The sequence below is a fragment of the Acanthisitta chloris genome, unplaced genomic scaffold (assembly GCF_000695815.1).
Source record: "Acanthisitta chloris isolate BGI_N310 unplaced genomic scaffold, ASM69581v1 scaffold14791, whole genome shotgun sequence".
NCBI lineage: Eukaryota > Metazoa > Chordata > Aves > Passeriformes > Acanthisittidae > Acanthisitta > Acanthisitta chloris.
The window spans coordinates 13,510-36,610 of NW_008657744.1; the positions used below are offsets into that span (position 1 = coordinate 13,510).

At 39.5% G+C, this 23,101-nt stretch overlaps 1 protein-coding gene across 1 annotated transcript in view; it reads right to left on the minus strand.

Annotated features, from left to right (window-relative positions):
• The window catches only part of LOC103811845 (cadherin-like and PC-esterase domain-containing protein 1), a gene marked incomplete at its 3' end in the record, with an annotated part of 46,368 nt that overhangs the window by 11,235 nt on the left and 12,032 nt on the right, over positions 1-23,101 (minus strand). Inside the window, exons 3-4 of the mRNA XM_009084842.1 lie at positions 4,944-5,050; positions 3,131-3,206 (exon numbers count right to left, since the gene is read on the minus strand). Coding sequence (XP_009083090.1) covers positions 3,131-3,206; positions 4,944-5,050 — 183 coding nt within the window. The remainder of the gene's footprint in view (positions 1-3,130; positions 3,207-4,943; positions 5,051-23,101) is intronic.

The window sequence follows — 23,101 nt, forward strand, 5'->3', positions numbered from 1 at the left end:
AAACCTTCCCATGCTACTGGGCATGCTGGATTCTCCATGGCACCTCAAGTGGCATGAGAACCTTGTGTTGAAACGGCTATCTCAGCCCCTAGGCCACATGCTGATGTGGAGACACCTAGATTTAAGAGACAGACTTTTTTTAGTTTTACTTTTAAACGTCAGCTAATTTATGTTCTAAACCTTTTTTATTGAAGGTGAAACTAAAAAGTGAGAGGTGGACCTTTTTCTATACATCAGTCCTTTAGCAAAGTGCTAGAATAATCCTCTGTTCCTGGGTGGGTAAGATTCAGAGCCCAGCTGCCAAGCACACATATTACCTTGATTTCAATAGGATTTCAGCATCACTCACAAGGGCTGCTCTCTTTGCCAGGAAAGCACTAAAACTGTAAGTAAGGAATAAGATGCTTACAAATGGCCCTTCCCTAAAGAGATCTGGTGGGTTGACCCTGGCTAGAAGCCAGATGAGCATCAAAGTCTATCACTTAGCTGGACAGGTAAGAGTAAATAAAATGAAATGCTTATGTGTCAGGATAAAAACAGGGAGAGATCACTCACCAATTGCCATTATGAGCAAAACAGACACAATTTGAGCAGAAATTAATTGAATTTATTACAAATCAAATCAGAGTAGGATAATGATAAAGAAAACCAAATCTTAAACACTTTCCCCCTACACCTCCCTTCTTCCCAGGCTCAACTTCACTCCTGATTCTCAAATTTCTCCCTGCAATGGTGCAGGGATGCAGGAATGAGGGCCATGGTTAGTTCATCATGTTGCCTCTGCTGCTTCTTCCTCCTTAGGGGGAGGACTCCTCACACTCTTCCCCTGCTCCAGCATGGGGTCCCCCCAACAGGAAACAGCCCTCCATTAACTTCTCCAAGGTGAATACTGCCCAAGGGCTGCAGTTCTTCACAATCTGCTCCAGTCTCAGTCCCTCCCGCAGGGTGCAGTCCTTCAGGAACAGACTGCTCCAGCATGGGCTCCTCTCTCCACAGGTCTGTGGGTCTGGACAGGAGCCTGATCCAGCATGGGCTTCCCACAGGGTCAGAGCCTTCCTTCAGGCATATACCTGCCCCAGCATGGGGTCCTCCAGAAGCTGCAGGTTAATCTCTGCTCCACTGTGGACCTCCATGGGCTGCAGGGGCACAGCTTACCTCACCATGATCTTCACCATGGGCTGCCAGGGAATCTCTGCTCTGGAGCACCTCGTCCTCCTCCTTCATTGACTTTGGTGTCTGCATAGTTGTTTCTCTCACATGTTCTCAGTCCTCTCTTGAGCAGCTGTTGTGCAATTGTTTTATTCCCCTTCTTAAATAGGTTATTCCAGAGGTGCCAGCCTGGCCAGCAGTGGGTCCATCTTGGAGCTGGCTGGCATTGGTTCTGTCAGATGTGCTTCTCACAGAAGCCACCCCTGTGGCCTCCTCCCCACTAAAGCTTGCCAACCCAATACAGGAGAAAACACCGAGTACCTTAACAGAAGTGGCATACACAAAGTAGCTTGTACCGGATTATGGACAGCAATGAAAATGTGCATATTTTAAGGGGAAAGCTCTGTGTGTGGTTAGTGCCTCTTATGTTTGTGGTTTTGTGGTAGCAAAATAATAAAACCACTGCAACTGGCTTTTCTCCAAGTAGCAGGGCAAACCAATGCTTGTTAAAGACAATCTGTTACAACATGAGTAGGACCTACCCATTTCTGAAGTCCTTTAGAAATCTTCTGAAACTTGTACTACATCAAAATACTTTCTAATTCACTTCCCAGTGCAAGGGAACCAAGGCACTAGGTATCACTGAGGACACATTTAAAACTCAGCCAAAACAGAATCACCTACCTGGTGTAATATAACTTCGTGATAAAGGACCCTTATGGGACCTGGATAGATGTTTACTATACTGCATGTTCCTTATGATCAGTTTTGACAATGTACTGCACCAAGAAAATCAAAATGTGCAATTTAAACTGAGCCTCAAAGTATAGTTCTTTAAGGGAAAAACTTCACAGCTTTTAAATATTGATCCATCTTTAAATTAAACAGTACAAAAATTAAAAGAAAAAATATTGTATACTTGGGTTAGGAACCACCTAACTTCAACTTTAGTCAAGCATCCAAATGTCAGGTATTTAATCTAAGACACTTGTCCAGGCTCCATTTACAGTCCGTGGTGAGAGGTAATTGGGTAGTAAGTACCTGCAAAGTGTAATTCAACACACCTATTTTAAACACATATTTCAGGATAAAAAGAAGTAGTATTTGTAGGTGTGTCTCTCCCCTGATTTAAGTGGAAGACTAGAATACTACTGCAGAATATACTTAACTTCTAAACGGTTAAATAAGATGCAATGAATCCTTTCCTTATATGTTAAATTTAGCAAAAAAGAGAGAATAGGAGAGAAAATACTAACGGAATAAGGGTGGGGTTAGATGTTACTGGATTACAAAAGAAATAAAAAAAGACAAAATTTCTTATTAGCAAAGTTTATGTGGCGCAGATAGATCATAAATCCAAAATAGCATTGATGCTGGATATACAGTAGTGTAACTGAGATTATAACGTGTCAATTTAAATAGACCTAATACAGTGCACAACAGTTTTTTCCAGTTTCTATTCAAAGCTGAATTTTACCCATAGTAAATTAGAATTCTCTGGCAACTTGCCCATAACCTTTAAACTTTTCTGGTTGCTGATCTTAATACACAAAGGCTTTTTATCAGTAAATTATGTCTGGATGGGAACCAAACTCTGACTCTTACTCCTTCTCCATGCCACAACATTTTTGTAAAGCTGAACAAACATATCACAGAGAACCCAGGGCTTTGAAGTGTAAACACCAATATTAACACAAAACAGTCCGAAAATAAGACACTTATAGCCAAATTATTTCTGCAATATGCAATAGCTAAAAAGCTAAATGCCATATCTTTACCTGAAAAGATACTGCGTAACTGTTTTCTATATTTAAGTGGTGTCTGAAATGGATTATCATTCTTGTTTCACTTTTTTCTCTCTATGCATTCATGACTAAAAATAAAACAGAATTGAAAGCCTGACAGTCTCATTTCAGAAACTTCCTGTGACAGCTACTAAAAGACTATCATCACACATGCAGATTTGAAGAAATTAGATTACCTGAAAAGGCTTTTGTTATCTGGCATAATCCCTCTTTTCTGCAAAGAAAATGCTGGATTTCTGGAAGTAGATTTACCTGCATGTAAGAAGAGAAGCTTTAATGATTTAATTCAGAAAAGCTTTCTTTTTCCTGAAGCCTTCAAGGGGTTTATGTTTAATTTATCAGAGACACCTTATGTACAAAACTCCCATCAGTGTCAAAAGCAAATTACAACTTTGCCATCCCTGCAATGTGGGATCATTAAGTTAAGGTGTGGGCTATTCCTCCATGGCCATCATAAACCAAAAATTTAGACCCATGTCTCTCCTGGCTGCTGAGTTTTCACCATTCCCTGTCCCCTTTTCAGTTTCTGCAGCTTCTTTATACTCTGTCAGTTATCAAAGACTGTCTCTCCCTGCATGGAAACAACCTATGACTCTTGAATTGCTGTGTTTGGGATCAGTGGTAAGCTAATGTAGCTAAAGCACATCCAGGCTTTGCAACAAAGAACTGTGTTGCACTGTGGTATGGGCATGCCAGCAGCAAGTAATGTTAGTGCAATATTTAAAGTTATCTGGAGGTGTGGGCCATATGGTTTAAGTCCCCACTCTGGTGCAGACTTCCTGAGTGAACTTGGACAATTCCTTTGATCACCTTGTGTCTCAGTTATTCATGTGTGGAACTTCTGGAAGTTGTAGCATGCCGTAAGGATTATTATATTGCACAGTATTAGAGGCTCAGATATGATAATATAGGCAGAATGAGCAAAAAGCAGTTTGCAGAAGCCTGGGATGCTCTATGATCTGAGCCTTGAATCCAAAGCATTTATATTTCTAGCAAACTGGAATTGCTATAAAAATTTCACTTTGAATGCAGTTAGATAAGGCATTCTGCCCCAGGGAACCCCAGTGTACATGCTCCTAGCTCTGACATCTGTGGACATCAGTGGTTTTTTGTATCCTCACAAACTTCATACCTGAGGTAAACACCTTTTAAAAGCAACTCCATTTCTCCCAGACCCTCACGCCAGAGTCTATACTTTAGGGTCTCGGTATTATTACCTGTGCCATTTTACTTGAAATACAAGTCAAACTGTAGCTTAGTAACATTTTTTCAATGACCCCAGTTTATGTCACATATATTTTTATCAACAGGTCAGGTGCTTATTTAGACATTTACATACCTAAGTAACCTAAACTGTGCCTACAACATGTTCAAGTGGAAAAAATAAAAAGCAAACCTGAAAACACCGAGACTGATGCCAGAGCAAAGAACTTCCTTGAAGGCCCTGCTCTACTGGTCCAGCTCACAAATTATCAATTGCAGAAGCACTGCCACTGTTTGGAGAGCTGCCTAAAATATGTTTATAAAGCAGCAACTACAATAGGTGAAACTCAATAGTGATGTAAGATGTGAAGCCTAAATTCATCCAGCTTTATCTCCTGCCTATGCTATTATTTTGAAATATTGCATACATTTTCTACTTGTTTCTCCCCATTTCTAAATTCTCTTTTCCAATAGGGCAAATTTCTTAAATTTCCCTTGAATTACGTAGATGCTTTTGCTGCCACATGCTGGTTGAGGATGACCAAGAACACAAAAATTCAAGCTAAAGAAGAGAAAAGGGAAACTTGACACTCACTTGTATCAATATTCTGCACCTACATTGAAATACTTACATCCAAACTAACATACTGTGTCCAAATGAGAAATTGCTAAACCATGCTGCTTCAGTATAAAATAAGCATTAGATACTATTTATGAGTGAGTGCTGAAGATTTAAGCTTGCCCTGTCCTTCCATTCCCACAAAGGAAAACACAATAATCTCATACCTTCTGGAATAACTCTAGATTATGCAAGTCTTCTGTTTGAATGCAGCCAGTTCCACCATTTTTTCTGGAAGATAAGCAGATCAAAAGATCCCAAGGGTTTATGCCACCTATCCAGGAAGAAAAGAAGCACACTGAGAAAGAAAGTACACAATCCCTATTTGAATAAAAAATACTTAGAGCTAAATCCTGAAGAACAGCAAACATCTCACAACAGAATTATTACATCTGTTGAGGACACCATGAATATGTTCAATAAAGGATAAATAATTTCATTGGCAGGATGACAATTAAAAACGAACTTTGAAACAGAAAGGGCAGCCAGAGAAGCTGTACAAGTATCCAAGGCAGGGCATAGCATCAGGTCTCAAAGCTCCCTGCAGGACAGCTATTTCAATGACTGGTTGGTTCTCTTACCCGAGATTGGGAAGATTACATCCATTTTATTCCGTCTTGTGCTATCCAACTGTGATACCTTCCTAATTTTATTAGATTACCCCCTAAACTTTGTCCCACTGATGGCCCACAGAAGTATTTCCTGTATTTATTTCCTTCTCCAAAATGTAATTTTTTCCTATCTCAATCACAATTACAAATGTCAAGCAGGGTGAAGATTCACTTAAGGAGATTTAACACTCAATTTACGTTAAGTACAGTAATGAACTGATTGTGCAGAATGGATCCAGGACCATGAAAGTAACTATCACTTTTTTATGTTTATAAGCAGTGTGACAAAGAAGAAGAGATCAATTTTTAGTTACACTGCATTTATTACTGTAAATAGTTCTTCAATTTCACATTATGAGAACCAATATTATGGTATAAAAGTAATTAAGGTATATGAATTTTAGGCAAGACAGATTCACTACATACTTCTTTGTAAGAGAAATGACAAAAAAACCCCTGCAGGTAGATAAAAATGGCACAGATGGCAAACAAATGGAACATTAAAGAAATGTACAAGCAAATACTTCATTTTAGCGCAAAAGATTGACAGTGCTAACAACCTACTCCATGACCTCACCAGCTATGTAATTATCAGATAAGCAAGATGTTATGCCTCTGACTAGTAAACACCTCTGAATAAATCATTATAATTACATATAAAGCACAATGCCTAGCTGTGTGCAAATTGAAAGGGAGCTGGAGGGAACTCCATTACTCAGAAGCAGTTAATTTCCTTCCCTTGTTTATTGTGACACATCCTGACCTGGGCTGAATTTGATTCCTGACTCCAAAGGATATGCTGCACTGTGTATTCGCCTTTAGGATATATCAGAGTGATCAATATGAATGTACCAAAGAGAAGAAGAAGAAAATGTGCCCTCAGATCTGGTGTGTTTCTGAGCCAATGCCCAGGAAGTAGAACAGTTAGGAGGGGTTGAATGCCTGCCACTACTCGTGTTTTCTATTTAGAGTAATTAAACATCTAGCCAGTTATTTCAGTACAGAACAATCAGAACTGAAACATGTCTATTTATAGAAATCAGGACACTTCCTATTAGAAAAACAGCGTACACCTAGTGCTGTCTCTCTCAGATTCAGGCTGACAGAGCAGTATGACTTCTGTTTAAATGTGTTGATGCATTCCTTGTCAACTATACCTGCAAAAAACATTCTTGGAAAACAAAAATGAAAGAGGCATATGTTTCCACAGTTATTTAGTTCTAGAACAGACTCCTCTGTGAATAGATACAGCCTAGAAATTGCTCGTTACTTCTCTCACAGTTTAACATCTATGATCATGAGACCAAGTCTGTCTTCCTTCTGCAAATTTAATAATTAGAGTTATACCTCAGAAAAAAGTGCTAGTGTTATTAATATTCCAATAACACCAAATGGCCCATCCAAAGGACTGCAAACTGTCAGGCATTGTGTTTTAATATAGAAGAAGATCCTTTCACAGAAACTATTTTTAAAGTAAAGCAAGATACATGTGACTTAAAACATTCTACAATAAAAAAGAAAGGAAGAACAAAAGTGACAGTAATAATAAAAGTCATCTGCATGGAAAGACTCATGTTTCAAAATGTTTTCAGAGATGTTTCATGAAGAAGCATTAATAATTCTGTCTTCAATGTACACACTGTTTTGCTGGGTTCCTGTAGACTTCAAACCAGAAGCAGGATTTGACAGGACATTTGAAGGGGAAGGTTAAAATGAATACTTCATATTTGAACAATTTAATTACTGTCATTTGCATTAAGTTTTTGTAGTGTAAAGGACTTTGTCTACAGTTATGGAAATCCTGTTTGGTTTATTCAGCAAACCAGTGGAGCTCAGCATGCAGGAGCTATAGATCAGTTAAACAGTATGAAATCACACCTCATGGAGATAGTCTGTACTGCCTTGTATAGCTTTGCACTTGGACAAGTAGAAGAGTGGCAGCAAGATACAAATATGCAATTGCATGTTCACCCCCTCTCTGAGCATCTTTTCAAACTCAGATTGTTTAGTTTAGCCTGTTAATTTAGGCCTTGCCTACACAATGAATGCTTATCTGAAGAATTACATCTAATTATGCAGGCAAAGTGAGCTTTATGTGCACACATGCTGGCAGCATGGTGCTTTTATTCACCTCTCTTTTGCCAGCTCTTTCCCCCTCCTCTCCTGCAGTCTTTGTAGCCCCATCTTCCAGGCCCATCTTAAAAAGTGTTTGTGTACCTGCAATATGTATCTCATGTCTACTTAAGAAGATCAACCCAAGCTGCTTATTCAACTAGCAATAGAACAGCATATTTTGATTTAAACCTGACGTGATCACTTTAATTACTTTTATTCTGAATGAGTAAAAGTACATGCTATTCAATGCAGAGAGCAATGTTTCAACTGAAAGTTGATATAAGGCACAAATCATAATTTTCAACAAGATACCACTGTTTTCATTGGATCTGACTCTGATTTGTCATTTGGAATAATTAAAACAGATAATGTAGAAAAATAATTTCGAAGATAATAGTCTAGGGAGAAAAACAAACATGCTTTTTAGCAGAAGTAGAAATAGCAATGCAGAGACCAATAAAAACATTTAACTTTTTCTATAAACATATTCTGCAGTGAGTTTTTGTATTCAGATATCACAAAACAAAGTTAACAGAAACCAAATGAGAACCGTAGGATTTAGTGGGGTTTTAAGCTTATAGATAAACTTCAAGGATTTCTGAAGGTGCTTTCTAAAATAAAGTGATCCTATTCCAACCTTTGAAATTATCACATTCTCCCCATGAGCTATGGCATTGGAGGCTGGATTTTGCAAGAAAACTGTTAGATGCATGCAGATCTATGGAGCTTTTAATCTCTGAGGTCCATGCAGAGGAAACTTTTTTATATGATTTAACCAAATTAGTAAGTTTCATTGCCATACCAGAGACTGAAATTTCATTTTGCAGTGTTAAGGTTCACATCCTGAATTTTGAAATGAAAGAACACTGAAAATCAAATCAAATTTTCATCTTTTATGCTTATCTTCCTGTACTTCATATGTTCTGGGAAATAAAAAAGCCATTTGGCTTCATTTTTATTTTAATTTCTAGTCAATTTGCCATTTTGCATTTGCACTTACCATCGCCCTAAAACTGACTGGTTTATGAGCACTAGAGGAAAAGAAGCTAGCAACAGCCAGCATTTTTTTTTGTCAAGAACATAGCACATAAAAGTAGTCTGATTTCTTCTGACAAGAGTAACTGATTTAGTGAACAAATAAAATATAAGCAATAAAACAATTTGAATTTAGTAAGACTTTAGACACTGTTTCACATAACATACCTATCAGGTGATTGCCACAGCTATTGGAAAAAATGAAATCTAAAGTGAATTTTTTTTTTTTGAGCAGAACCTCAAAAGGATACCCCACTGTGCATTCAATTCTGTTCAAATTTTTCAGTAACAAATTTAATGACGGAATAGCAAGAGCATATATAAATAGCAAATGACACCAAGTTGAGAAGAACTATAAGGGTTTTGGAAGATATGGTCAGAATTCAAAATAATTTTCAAAAATGGTCCAAATTCAATATGAGGAAATTCAAAACAAGCTAGAAAAAGGAGAAATTGGATGGACAGGTACAATTGGCCAGAGAGCACTGCTGCAGAAAAGGACCAAACTCATAAGCTGCATATGAACTAACAACATAATACTGTTGCAAAAAAAGTCCAAACAAACTCATAAATCTAAATAACTTTTGAGTTGTTGACCAATATTTATTGATGCTGAAACAGTTGAATCCTCCCCTTTAGAACTGCAAATTTCATTTATTCCATGCCAATTCCTCATAGAGTTCTAAATAATAGGGTCTATTTCATTATAGTCATAGTGCCACAGATATGAGAAATTTTAAACAAGCCTGTTTATGAAGGTTAGGTACAAGGATGGGGTGGTAAACCTTCTGCTGCAGTTGGTGTTGGTCATACCTCTCCAGTAACAGATTCCCAGTTTTGGAAAACACATTTTCAGTAGAGGGTCAGAAGAAGGAGGTGAGTGTTGGAAGACCTCATACAGGGTCTGACTGGGATGGAGTTAATCTTTTTCCTAGCAGCCCACACAGGGATGTCTTTTCAATTTGTTACCAAATCAGTGTTTATAATAGACCAATGTTTTAACTATTTCTGAACAATACTTGCTCAGTGTCAGCACTTTCTGTGTGTCTCACTCTGACTTCCAGTGAGGAGGCTGGGATGGGCATGAGGCCAGATGGGGACACAGCTGGGACAGCTGACCTCGGCTGGTCAAAGGGATATTCCACTCCATATGATGCTACACTCAACAATAAAAGCTGGGAGAAAAGGAAGAAGTGAGGCACATTTAGAGTGATGGTATTTGTCTTCCCAACTAACCATTAGGCATGATGGAACCCCTGTCCTGGGGATGGCACCTGCACGCTCACAGGAAATGCTGTATTAATTCCTTGTTTTGCTTTGCTTGCATAAATGGTTTTTTGCTTTCCCTATTAAAATGTCTTTATCTCAACCCATGAGTTTTCTCACTTTCAGCCCTCTGATTCTGTCCCCCAGCGAGGAGGGTATGAGTGAGCAGTTGGGTGGCGCTTAGCTGCCAGCTAGGGTTAAACTACAACACCATAGAATAAATTTTTACCCATCCAAAATCAGCTGTCCTCTTTAATCACTAGAAACCAGACAAAAAGTAAATATTTTAATTTGCAGCAAAGATTATATAAAGAAAGTTTCTAATCACATGTATCAGCTACTAGAATACATTAGTCTAAGAAGGCTACAGAATCCTTGCTAAGGGAGACTTGAGATTTGTAGGAGATCCTTTTTTAAAAGAAAGTACCCTCAGCTCTACTTGAAACATTTTCAGGCACATCTGAGCTGCATGGATGTGAAGAGAAAATTTTCAGGAAAAGTGATTGTTTCGGTACTGATGCATTAAACTGTATTCAGATATACTTTTGGTATGTTGTAATCCTGATCTGCAAAAAAAATAAATATGATGAATATAAGTTTTAGCTTCATGAATTATGAGTCTTCACAGGATACAAGGGGGAAAATCATCAAATTCCAAGTTTAGTGAGGAGGCATGTATTTATGGAAGTAGTTGCTTGTGCACAAATCCAACCTTAAACTAGACAGAGGAATATGTTTTACAGAGCACAGCTCATCCCTGCAATGTAGTCAATTTATAGGAGCCAATAGTTTGCTAATCAGGAGTTTTGAGTGGAAGAACTAATAGATCTTCTGCCTCACTGCCTGGCTCTGGATTCTGTACTGAATTTTATGCCCCACAGCATCTCAGCGGGCAGCAGCATCAGGCAGGCTGCATGAGGAGGTCTGCGGATGTGGGAATTCCACACCTCTGAAGATCTGAGCTTCACTGCTAACACTCCGGGGGAAAATATCCTTTGAAGCCTGTTTCTGGTTACAGCAGCTTGGCTGTCTCACTTATGCAAAGATCAGAATGACACCTGTTGGTCTGAATGCTTTCTTTTCATTAATCATAAGTCCTTTTACAAGATTTTGATACACTGTTTCATTTGTAGGGCTTACCCTAAAGGAATGTCCCACACCTAGGTACTCAGGAATTTTCCCTTTAGAGAGGTAGTTATTGGAAGCATTTTAATTTTTCTCAATATGGATTTGCTAGGACAACAATGAAGAAATGCTCACTCCAATGAGTGAGGATAGCATAGTACAAGACAGAAATATTTTTGTGATATTTTCTGAACTATTCTGGAAAGCAGCTGTTCACCTGTCCATATGTAAACCATATTCATATGCTGTTTCACACAGTGTGCTCCCTGTCACTTGCTGAGACTGGCTGTGCTCTGTCATAACACACAGCCCAGTAACCACTTGCTTAGCTGGACAAATTAGGCTGAAATCTTCTGTCACATTAATTGCAGTGGAGTATTACAAGTGAAAAAAACCCCACCCCACCCTATGCATGAGGCTGAGACTGTTGGATGCAATCAATTCATTCACAAAATACTTCATCCAGTTGCTGTATGTCTGCCAGGAAAAGGCTGAAGGAATCCTGAGGACAGTCACTATTAACTCCCCATGAGGATGATCAGGATTTTATTTTTGTCTCAGCCAACCCCTAACTAAGAGGATCTGAACTGCCAAGAGAAGCATTCTTTGTGGAGAAGAGGCTGGTGTAAACCATGTGGAACCAGTCTAATTCCAAGGACATCTCATCTGTCCCTGAACAGCTTAGCACAAAACATTGCCCTTGTTCAATAGCAAGCAAAAGGAAAATATGCAGTCCTGACTCAATGGCAAACACATTGGGGCAATTCAAACACTCAAGCCTGTTATTCCACACCGTGCTTTGGATGAATATTCAGATTACTCTGGTATGTTCTCCACACATGGGTATTTTCTGCACAGCAAACCTCAGTGAAACCAAAAGCATCTACTAATCCAATATGACATGCTCTTCTTGTACTCAAGCTAAAAAGATTTCCAACCCTAGCTGATCCCAAATGCTGGAACTCTTACTTTACGCGTATTTAACATACCAGGTAAGCTACCACAGTCAAAGCTGCTGATATGTTTCTCACTCACACAGAAAACATTGTGGGCTGAGACCTCACCTTCTATGGGATGGAAATACTTGATACCTAGTTAAAGCACAGATGTCACAGATCTGTCCAAGCTCAGCTAATCCATCTATGCAGGTACCTTCTGTGAAGGTGGAAAAGGGAACTCTTTGTCAGAAAAGCCAGACTGAGAGATATTAATGACAGTCTACTGAGATTGGACTGGGATGAAGAACCAGGGGAAAACTGGAAGGAGAGAATGTGCATGTGGAGAGGAGAAGGGTCATGCAGTTGAGAGATGTAGGGATCAGGCTGGGGTGAAGAAGATCATAGGGAGGGCAAGTCTATAGTTAAGGAAGTTACTGTCCATGTGTCGTAATATCACAGGCACTGGAAAACTTGCAATGGTGTCCCTGTTCTGGTAGAAGGGTTTGAGGCTGAGGAGTGTGCAATGCATGAATCAAAGCAAAAAAAAATCAAAATATTACCAGATTTTCACCTATGCATCCCACTGAGAGAGGAAAACCCCACTGCTTCAAGCAATGAGGAAGGGGGCACTCACATCTCCAAGCATCAGTGAAGAGGGAAGATAAGCACCACCCTGCTCGGTGCCAAGGAAGAAGACTCTGCTTGACACCTTTGTTAGTCATATAGCAACTGGATGAAAGCTTTTGTGAATGAATTGACTGCATCCAACAATCTCAGCCTCATGCATAGGGTGGGGTTTGGTTTTTTTTCACTTGTAATACTCCACTGCAATTAATGTGACAGAAGATTTCAGCCTAATTTGTCCAGCTAAGCAAGTGGTTACTGGGTTGTGCGGTAACTGGGTTACTGGGAGGGGAAAAACAGGAATAACATGAATTACAGTTTTCAGACCCATGTTTTTGTTGCTGAATAAGCAGAGTAAGAGTGCTGGGATTGCTGGTTCTGTGATAAAAACTTATCTACAGACCTGCCCAAAGGAGTCCAGAGGAGCTGCAGCAGGTGTGGGAATCCAAATAGCAGCTGCTATCCCTGCTCCAGCTGCTCCCAGGGACATTGCAGAAGAGCAATCTGCCCACAAAATACTCTTCTCTCTTATGCACATGCACACATACAGAGAGACACAAAAGAGCACAGAGGCACGATGCTGGGTAGGGCAACCCCAGTAACCCTGTCAGAGAGACACAAGCCCCTGCCCTGGATCCCCAAGATGTCCCAGGAAGACTCAGCTCCAGTGCCCATCATGATGAGTAAACAGGAGCCCCAGAGCATGCTGTGGACCTGAGGAAGGGTTGGAAACACATCCTAACTTGGATGACTGTGTACATAGGAGTTATAACAACAGCAAAAGCTATTGAGGCATCTTCCCTGCTAGGCTATTGCCAAACCTGCTGATCCTGCTACTTTTACAAGAGTCCGGGCTTTTAGAAAGGCACATGCAACAAAGGTAAAGAGCTGGAGGCTGGAAAGAAGATTCAGTTGGAAAGAAGTTCCTGGGGAGGAGGAGTTCTACCCAAGAAAACCAAACTTCCAGCTTGAGTACACTTTCCATCCTGCTCTTCACCCCAACCTTTCTACCACTCCCAGTCTTTGCAACAGGACATGAAGAACCTGAGCTGAGAAGCCCTCTGAATGATGGCACCAATGAGAATTCATCATTGACTTTGGAAGGCAGAAACTGTGCTAGAGCTGAGAGAACAGTCTCTCGTCTTCTGTAGATACAGGGGAGCCTTAGGATAAGTAGCTAAGGAGCAGATGGGTTTGTTTGTCTTAATGTCCTGTCTCATTCTAATTACAATGAATTAGGATAACAATTACAATGTCAAAAGAATGATGTTTGATCACATATGCAACAAAGACACTTATTTTAAGGTTCAGATGGAGCCCTTCTTCACTGCAATTACAGCACTCAGGCATCCTATGCCAATCCTTATTAATGTGCCAGATCCCGCAACACCCAAGAGACAAGAAACAATCAAGATAATGAAAAAGAGAAGCTTGGGAATAAGGGCAATGGCTAAACTAAACACTGTTAGGACACAGGCTCACAAACACCGGCCTGCAATCATCTTCTGTTTGTTTTCTTCTCCCTGGGTGGTCATCCAATGCCCCATGAGACAGCCCAAGCCCATGACAGTTCCTAAAACTCAGCAAAGAGCAGGCCACCCTCAGTCAGGGAAAAGAATTTAGATACATGGACATGAGCCACACTGCATCACTTGTCCTCCAGACTAGGGAACTGACTCTTTAGTTATGAGTTAGACAAAACCACAGAAGACAGTGATGCAACAATTAAGACATGGCTTATGTAAGTCTGATTTCAGACTGTACCCCACAGTTACTGTTTTCCTTGCAGCACCCTACACTGCCTTTCAACTCTACTTGTCTGGCATGCCATGGGGTAGTGAAAGCCAGTCATACAGATAGCATCATGACTACCATGTAGAGAATCCATGGAACATGGACTCTAAAGTAAACCTTCAAGTTATCACTCGAACCATTTTAAAGAAATGTAGGGCCAGACCTTTCACCTTTGAAGGTCAACAGACATCCTCATCCTGCTAGATTTGAAAAAAAATGTGTACTGTAATGTCTGAGGTCTAAATCAAATGTGCCATGGAGCTGGGCAGAGAAGAAAAAAACCCTTATGCTTCCTCCTACTTCATACATCATCCTTTCATAAAGAAGGCAACCTAACTAGTCTACAGTTATCTTCTGTGCTAGTACTTTCTTGATCACTTCTTTCTTTTTGTTCTTAGAGCTTTCTCCAAAGGTCCTCTAACTTTTTTTTTCTAAAGCCACAGCACTACATTCCAAGTGAAAATAGGGTTAAGATGTCAAATTTGATGAATTTAAAGTCCTTTCCTTCAGCCTACTCTTTATAGAAAATTACCTCAATTATTTTTTTGTTGAAGACTGACTTCTAGGCAGGCTCCAGTTATATTTGGCCTCACTGTGGTTGTGAAACTTGAAGTGAGAGAGTTTTTTTTGATAGACTGGCTGAAGCCAAATGGGGTAAAATATTTAAATGCCTAAATCCCATTTGGACAGATAAATACCTCTTGATTCGCTCAAAAATAGCTAGATCTCATTCTTATTTTGTTTATCAGTCTGTTTAATTGTACTTTGGTATGCTGATAGGTTTTCTATTTTATCTATTGGAAAAAAATAGTAATTTTAGCAAGCAGTAGTTTTCTTTCAAATAAAGAAAAATGGTCTTGTCTTATTTTACCATTTTACACTAAAAGTCCTTTTGCAACAAACAGAGCAACTGAGCTGTGTTCTGTCAGATCAAAAATAACTGTGGTCCTGCCAGATTTGTCTTGCATTTACACAAAACAGAAGAATACTATTCTATATACATACATCCTTTTAGTAGTTGCTATAAATTAAAAGTGAAACTCCTTTTTATAGCTACATATTTATTTTGGAAAGCATTACTATAAATATGTGAAACAAAGTCATTACAACAATAAGCTTGTTATAGAAACACTTTATGACTTGAATAATTCAGTTTGAACTTTCCAAAATGCATACCACTCAGCTCTTCTGTCCTTCCCTCTGTCAGAGTCTGGATATATTTTATTTATGTGGGGCACCACTGAGGAAATATGTTAAGACTATATTTTTTTAATCTTACTCCCAGTTAAGGTTGCTCAAATCCTATTCCTTTGTTACTTCTTAATCCCAATTCCTTCCATATTTTACCCTTCTGTTCCGAAAAATGGGCATTGTTTTGTGAGGAAACGTGCCTGCCAAAACCAATAGAAATTAATGATATGTGGGTTTTTTCCTTTCTAATCAAAGAGTGGGTGTCACTTCTAGTAATAATTTTCTGCATGAAATACTGTTTTCCAGGAATCTGAAAGCTCTGATGACTCACTTGAAACTGAGAAGTAATTTCAGAGTACATCAGAGAAGTTTCCATTCTCTTTGACATTTGTGCAAACTAGGATTACCTTCAAATGGACAACCTCAGGGGCTGAAAAAGAGAATACTCAATATTACATTGAAAAATCAACTTTGAGGGAGTACAATGAACACCAGAAGGGCAGAATAATCATTCCACTCATGAAGAAAAGGTTCATATTTGATGTAAGACAAGCCAGCGTAACAACAATATGGTGTGTGAAATTTTCAGAAATATGTTCTAACTCGTGGGTGGCTACTGAACTTTTGATGTCTGGGCTGGTTTTGGGATGCAGCATTCAGAAGGGTTGTCAGCTGAAAGTGGATGCAGCTGGAGAAAGTTGGAATCTGAACCTAGGAATGGCGTGGGCTGGCTGCATATTACAATGAAGGCCCACACAGCGTATAAGCTTTTTGCTGTCTGAACCAATAAAAGTCATGGTAGCTAAAGTTTTAAAACAAAGTTTTTGTTTCAGTGGTATATAATGACTCTACCTAAAATGGGAGCACAATGATGAAAGGCAGCAGTACACTTCTCACAGCTGACCAGGGCTCAGAGCCAGTGAGTGCATCAGAAAGGGTGCAAGGCTTCCAAAACACTGGGCAATCCTGAACAACAATCCCTTAGAGAGAGTGCTCTGGCGGGACAGTGACAGGCTTCTGGCTAGACTTACTGTCATTCTCCCAGCACCTATATGAGCAGACGATTATCTGACATTTCGGTACAGACATATATATTTATAAACCAGAGGTACTGCTTGAACTCTATCAGAGCCAGGATTCATTTCTTAAAGGGAAGCATTTTAAAAATACTTGAAAAAAAGCAATTATATGCTGTTACCTTCTTATCCCAAAGGCTACAGTTATGAAATATTGCCTCAAACTCTTTTACAGGGTTCGCATGTTACTAGCGTATTATAAAGCATGTATACTGACACCTAAATCCCTTGAATTGGTTTAATTTCCGTGGACTTGCACATCGCTGCTTTCTCTGGGTGATGTGTGGATCTGCCTAGACACTGGTGTTTTTCAGATTCTATTAACATGACATCATTTATTCCAGCAAAGTTTTAATTTTAGCTCACTGTGTTAGCAGTGTGTAGTATTCTAATTATTGTAATTTCTAAGTCAGCCCCATAAGTACTACTCTCCACTAGACTGTATGTTCTGTTTATAAGACTAAAAAGAACATTTAAAGAAAGATATGTTTGGCAAATTTATGACTGTATGCTATATTTTGCTTTTACCTGAAAGAACTCAATGTCCTTATACTTTTGTTATAAATAAATAAAGAATTTCCCTTTCTCAAGGAAAAGAGAGCATTTGAAACAGAGGATTTAGTACAATCCTACAGAGGGTTTATTTTAGTGATACAAGGAAATTGTTTGTGTGCTCTTTTTCTAGAAGGCACAAATATGTTCTGCTAATAATTAGGAAGAAGAATACATATTGTTCAGAATATATTTATATTTTCTAACAAGAAACCACAGCATCGCATTAGAAAGCAGCATTCATTTGCGAATGTCAGAAACTAATTGGTTTTGTATTGGAACCAATGATGTCTGTGGCAATTAAAAAGCGATCAAGACAGTGTATTTTTTTGGTATATATTTTCTTCCTAAAACAAATGAACTTTCATTTTATGGAAGCAGAACAAAGTTAACAAACATCAGGTTTGTTACATGCTTGTAACTCAGTATGCTCTGAGGATCACATTTCTACCTATTTAGCTTGTACAGGAAGCTCCTTGCTTAACAACACACAAACCCAGTCCTTCTGAAATGTGTGTTTTACTTTGCCCAGGACTCACACAACATGTATTTTGCATTAGGAAACCATGCAGTTTTGTATACTGTCATCTATATATTTGTATTTGTACCAACAGTTAAAGTCATTTTGAGAAGGGAAGTTACATCTGCTAAATTTGCAGATACATGCACATATTTATATGGTAACCCATGAAACACTGCTGTGGCTAGCCTTGCCGTTATTATTTTGCACACTATTTTAAATTACTTGCTTATGATAGAATGATCATGTGCTTTTGCTGGCATGCTAGGATCTCCAGTCCTGCTTATTTAACCTTACCTCCACAGGGTTGTTTACACTTTCAGAACCTGACTTCAATTTACTTCAATTTTCTCAGAGACTTTTGTATTTATAAAAGCTGAGCATCCAATGACCTCTCTATTCCTGACATTTCCTTTACTCTCCACTATGAAAAAGAACAAAAACCCCAGTGTCCCATTTCTGTTCCAAAAAAACTGAACTGCTTCCTTCAGCGGGTTGATCCTTGTAATTGAAAATGACAACCAGATGTTTACAGAACACACAAGCAATTTTCCTTGGGGCCTTTAGTCCTTATAATTGTTTGCTAAAGTTAGTTGGATTTCATGGAAACTTCTCTGAGCCTGTAACAAAGAGCAAGTAAAGGCTCCTCCTAACTGTACTCTGACCAATTAAAAGGAAAGTTAGAACTAATGTTACCTACTCCTGTTAATGTATTTCTAAGTCCATAGAAAACCACTCACTAAGGGAGTTTGGTTCAATTAGTAGTGATTTTTATATGCTGTCCCATCAAAACCATCCCTACTTCAAAATGTTATTTGCCTTCTACCTTCTCAAACTTCAGCTGGCTATTATCTAAGCACCACTGATTTTGCGCTCCCTTCCCTTTTTCCCACTCCTGTGAGGAATATAGTCTCATAGATTTTGGTGGGTTTTTGAGAATATTTTGCATTTTAAGAAGATGCTGTAAACTACATATTGTTTGTTTCTCCAAGCCCTGCGTTACCACAGCTGATTCATACCTGAAATCTCTCCACCAGCTTTAGAAATTACTGTTTGCCTTCTTCACTGTCTTGTCTGACTCATTCTCTCAAGGCTCTTCAAGAAGTCTGTGAGATCATCTTGTTACCCCACAAGAGGACTCACTACATCCAATAAAATCTCCCTACCTAGTATTTCAAGACACCTAAGATTGAATGCTCCGCAGCTCCAGGGGAATCCATTTGATTACTTCACTAGCCGTATCACCAAAACAGATTTCCTAATAACTTTGTTGTGGTTTTATAGTACATTATGTACTGTTTACCACTGGCATGATGAACAGATTGTTCATTTCTCCTTGGCAGCAGACTTTGTTAAGATTCTGTCTTAACAAATAACTGTTCACCCAAATATATCAGTCTTCACACTCACTGAAGAAATAGCATCACTGTGTCCTCCTGTCTCCACCACCTTCTCTTATTTTCACTAATTTTGCTGATATATTATGTCTCAGAAAATGAAAAGCGAATGTCTGACAGTCACCAGACATGGCTCTGGGGGCCTCCAAAACCCATGGCTCTGGTTTATTCTCCAGGCTAATTAGCAGCCTTGAGGAAACTATTACTGGCTGCACATATGAAGTAGCACTTCTGCAAGTTCCTACCTTGCTGCTGGCCAGATGTCAGCAATTAAGTTGATACTTTTGCAATTCAGCCTCTGGTCAAAAATATGAGAAGTGAGGAGTCCTAGAAGTGATACAGTATGCTAAAGGAATACTATAAAGATATACAGCAAAGAGTGTGCATTTCATCCTAGTTCTGTCAATGACTCATACAGTTTTGATCCCTGTTTCTCCATCTCTGACATGACAGCATTTCTCTGCCCCTTACTCCTACTGTGAACTGAAGTAAACAGAGTAATTTTCTTCCCATGGAAAACGTAGATTTTCTCTAAAAAGCAATTTTTCCAAAGAATACCAAACAGACCAAAATGAAAAACTGACAAAGACTGACTTGGAAAATTGCTTTTGGGGATGATCAAAGGAGAATTTTCTTTCATCTGTCCCTGACTTCTTCTTCAGTCATGCATCGTACAGAGCGAGACAAAACCCAGCAGCTAGTATCACTCCACATCTGTGAACACCTGTGCTTGCTCCTGCAGCCTTATGCTTCCTGACATTCTCCAATGTGCAGGGTTTGGCTGGGGCAGACCTAACTTTCTTCAGAGTGGCCAGTATGGGGCTATGTTTAGGATTTGTGCAGAACACAGGGTTGATAAAGCAGAGATGTTTTTGTTGTTGCTGAGCAGAGCTTATACAGAGTCAGGGCCTTTACTGCTTTCTGTACTGCCATACTGGCAAAGGAGTTGGGGATGCATGGGAGTTTGTAAGGAGACACAGCTGGGACAGGTGACCCAAACTGACCAAAGGGATATTCCATACCATAGGACATCATGCTCAGTATATAAAGTGGGGGGAAGAAGGAGAAAGGAGACATGTTTGGTGTGATCGTGTTTTTCTTCCTAAGCAACCATTACACCTGACAGGGCCCTGCTCTTCTGGAGATGGTTGAACACCTCCTGCCCATGGGAAGCAGTGAATTATTTTCTTGTTTTGGTTTGCTTGAGTGAGCGAGCATCTGCGTGGGTCTTGGCTGCTGTCCGGGGTTAAATCACAACACAGCAGCTTTTACAGGGAGTGACCACCAGGATACAAGGAAGCAACAGAGTGCACTACAGAGAGCCAAGAAGGGAGGCAGCAATGGTCATCAGCATTTTAGAGCAAAATGAGCTATGCCTGAATGTTGCTTTAATAGTGAGGGGTTATTTTCTCCTTGCTGCAATGCCTTAGTAGTGCCATTTTAAATACCAGACAGATCTCTTGACCCCACCACATAAAGAGAAAGGCCAAGATTTGCTCCCAGGGGTCTGCCTCGGTCATCCCTTCCTGTTCCTGCCCAGCCCCACCCAAGCACCACTCCCACATCTGCAAAAAGTCAGATGATCCTCATAGTTAGTTGCTGGAACCCGAACTTGTTTAATGCAGCCAAGTACTTAAACACAGCACGCTCTTGAAATGGCAGAAAACAGAACAGAAATCAGTGCATACTGATAATGTCAGAAAAGAGGAAATAACTTCATATCTAATATTTTTTGCGATATATGTAAATTTAAGGAGATAGATATAGATATAGATAGTATATGATCTCCACTCAACAAAGCCAGGTGAATAAATAGGACATGAAGCTGGGATTGATTTCAGTGGAAATTGACGGAAGAGGGAGGTATCGACCAAAGCTAAGATGGGTTCAATACTCATCTTAAGGAACAATAAATCACAAAAAAACCCCAACCCAAATCAATATATGTACTATAGCAATCTTTCTAATGGCAAGGCTAAAATTTCATGTTCAACAGGTGTCACTCAAACTGCAAACAGAAGCCATAGTAAAGTTTAAACACTTGGCTGTAGCATTCTAAAAATAGGAAAATACTGTGTAAAATCAATACTATGAAAATGGTTTATGATCCTTTTTTTTAAAGTCCCTCATTGCAATTGCAAAAACTTCCACCAAATTAGTAACATTCTAAGGCAGAAGGAGCATATAATGTTACTGCACTCAGTCTGCCAGCAGCCTGAATACATGGGCTTTTTTCCATGGCCAAAGTGACTGGCTATCACTGAAGTTATGCAGAATCTTTTCCATTCCAAGAGTTAGTGGTAACAACAGAATTTTGTGTGTTATTGTAGAAGGAATTAAAACTGGCTGATCAGATTTGTAACATACAACTGCACTTTTTTTGGTGCCTGCTATTTGCTGAAATTTGCTTAACTATTAGTAAAGGTGAAGAATTGAGAAATTAACGAAATGCCTTTTAAGGAAGGGTCACCAATGACTAATGAGGCAGGCACACTGAGCAAAGCACAGAAAAACTGATGACTCCTGAAAGAAAGATACAAGTAGTTTATTTATCGTTGAAGATGTCACCTGGGCAAAGTATGGAACTCAGGAAAGGTTCAGGCAGGAGGCAGTAACTAAGGAACGTTATTTTTGGAGGGCATTTTAGTGCAAAAAAAAATTCTGAACTGAAACCTTCCTTTTAAAAAATGTTGTGAAAACCTTGGCAGGGAATCACAGAGTTGTAGGGACCCACAGATCCTGTTAATCTTTACTGTGGCAACAGGCATGAGAGCTTCTCAGACTTGAAGGACAGGGAAGAAGGCAGAAGACTCTGGAAAATATTTGGCAAGTTCTTCTCTGGTATTTGCCACTTTGGGAGGATCTAAGGGTGTTCTGAAGCCAGGCGGCTCATCCCACTCACCACTGATAGAGCAGCACAGCTCTGGCCTGGGCCGAGGGAAGGAAGCCCTGCAGCTTGTACAGCTCAGCATGGCAAATCTCCCAGGAGAAAGTCTGGAGCTATGGGGCTTTCTCATTCCTCCTTCTGATCCTTTTATTATTTTCCATGAGATTGTGACACCAGTTTCAACACCCTTCAAAGCTGCAGCAAAGGCAAAACTTGTCCCAGAGGCTGTGCCTCTATGAGCAGAGTTTCAGATTTTAGAAAAAGAGAAGGAAGGGAGGGAGGAAGGGAGGGAAGAAGGGAAGGAGGAAGGGAGGGAGGAAGGGAGAAAGGAAGGAAGGAACCGAACACACACCAATCACACCTTCTTCTGCCTAGCTGGCAAACAGAACAAGTGCACCATTTGCTGGTCAATATAACCTGATACCTTTCTTATCAGCTGTTATGCAGCTTCTTTTGAACTGCTTGCTTCAAAACAGACTTACCACAGACACTTACTAGAGATACTGACCATGGTAAAGCAGATTGTCCAAGGTGGCAAACACAGCTCTCTCCAAAATCTGACTGTCCCACCATCTGCTATGAACAGTACCACCTCCCTATCTCCATCGCAGCAGCAGACTGAGACATGTTAAACTTACAGCAAAACTGGCTCATTTAGGCCTGCTGCGAAAGGAAGTCTCAGAGAGCTCAGAGCAGGCACAGATACCATCACTCAATGTAGTTTTTTGCTCCATGTGTGTTTAATGGCTAAGGAATGGTGAAAGCACAACTACTTTTTGTTCAAGAAAAGCTGCTTGAAAATTTACTGACAAAGCTATTTTTCAGTGGAAAATTAGGGGCTTGAATAATTCATGTTTTACTGCAGAACACATCTGTATGGATTTTTCATAGGAAACCAATAAACCACAGTCTCTTTGCCATGATTTTTAAAAAAAAGTATGCTTTTTCTTTTTAGCCAACTATTTTCCAGTTACCAAAACTCAAAATGTTTTGATTTGTCCATAAGAAGTGAAAAATTTCCACTAAAGAAAACTATTCTCCTGATGTTTCTCTCTGACAGCAATGATCTTAACACAGTGCTACAACCCAGGTGTGGAAGATCTCTCTGGAAGATCAGTGTGCAGAGCTGTCACATTTGGGTTTCAAACAGGAGCAGAACTGGTCCCAAAATTCTTAGCGGGCCAGCACAAAAAA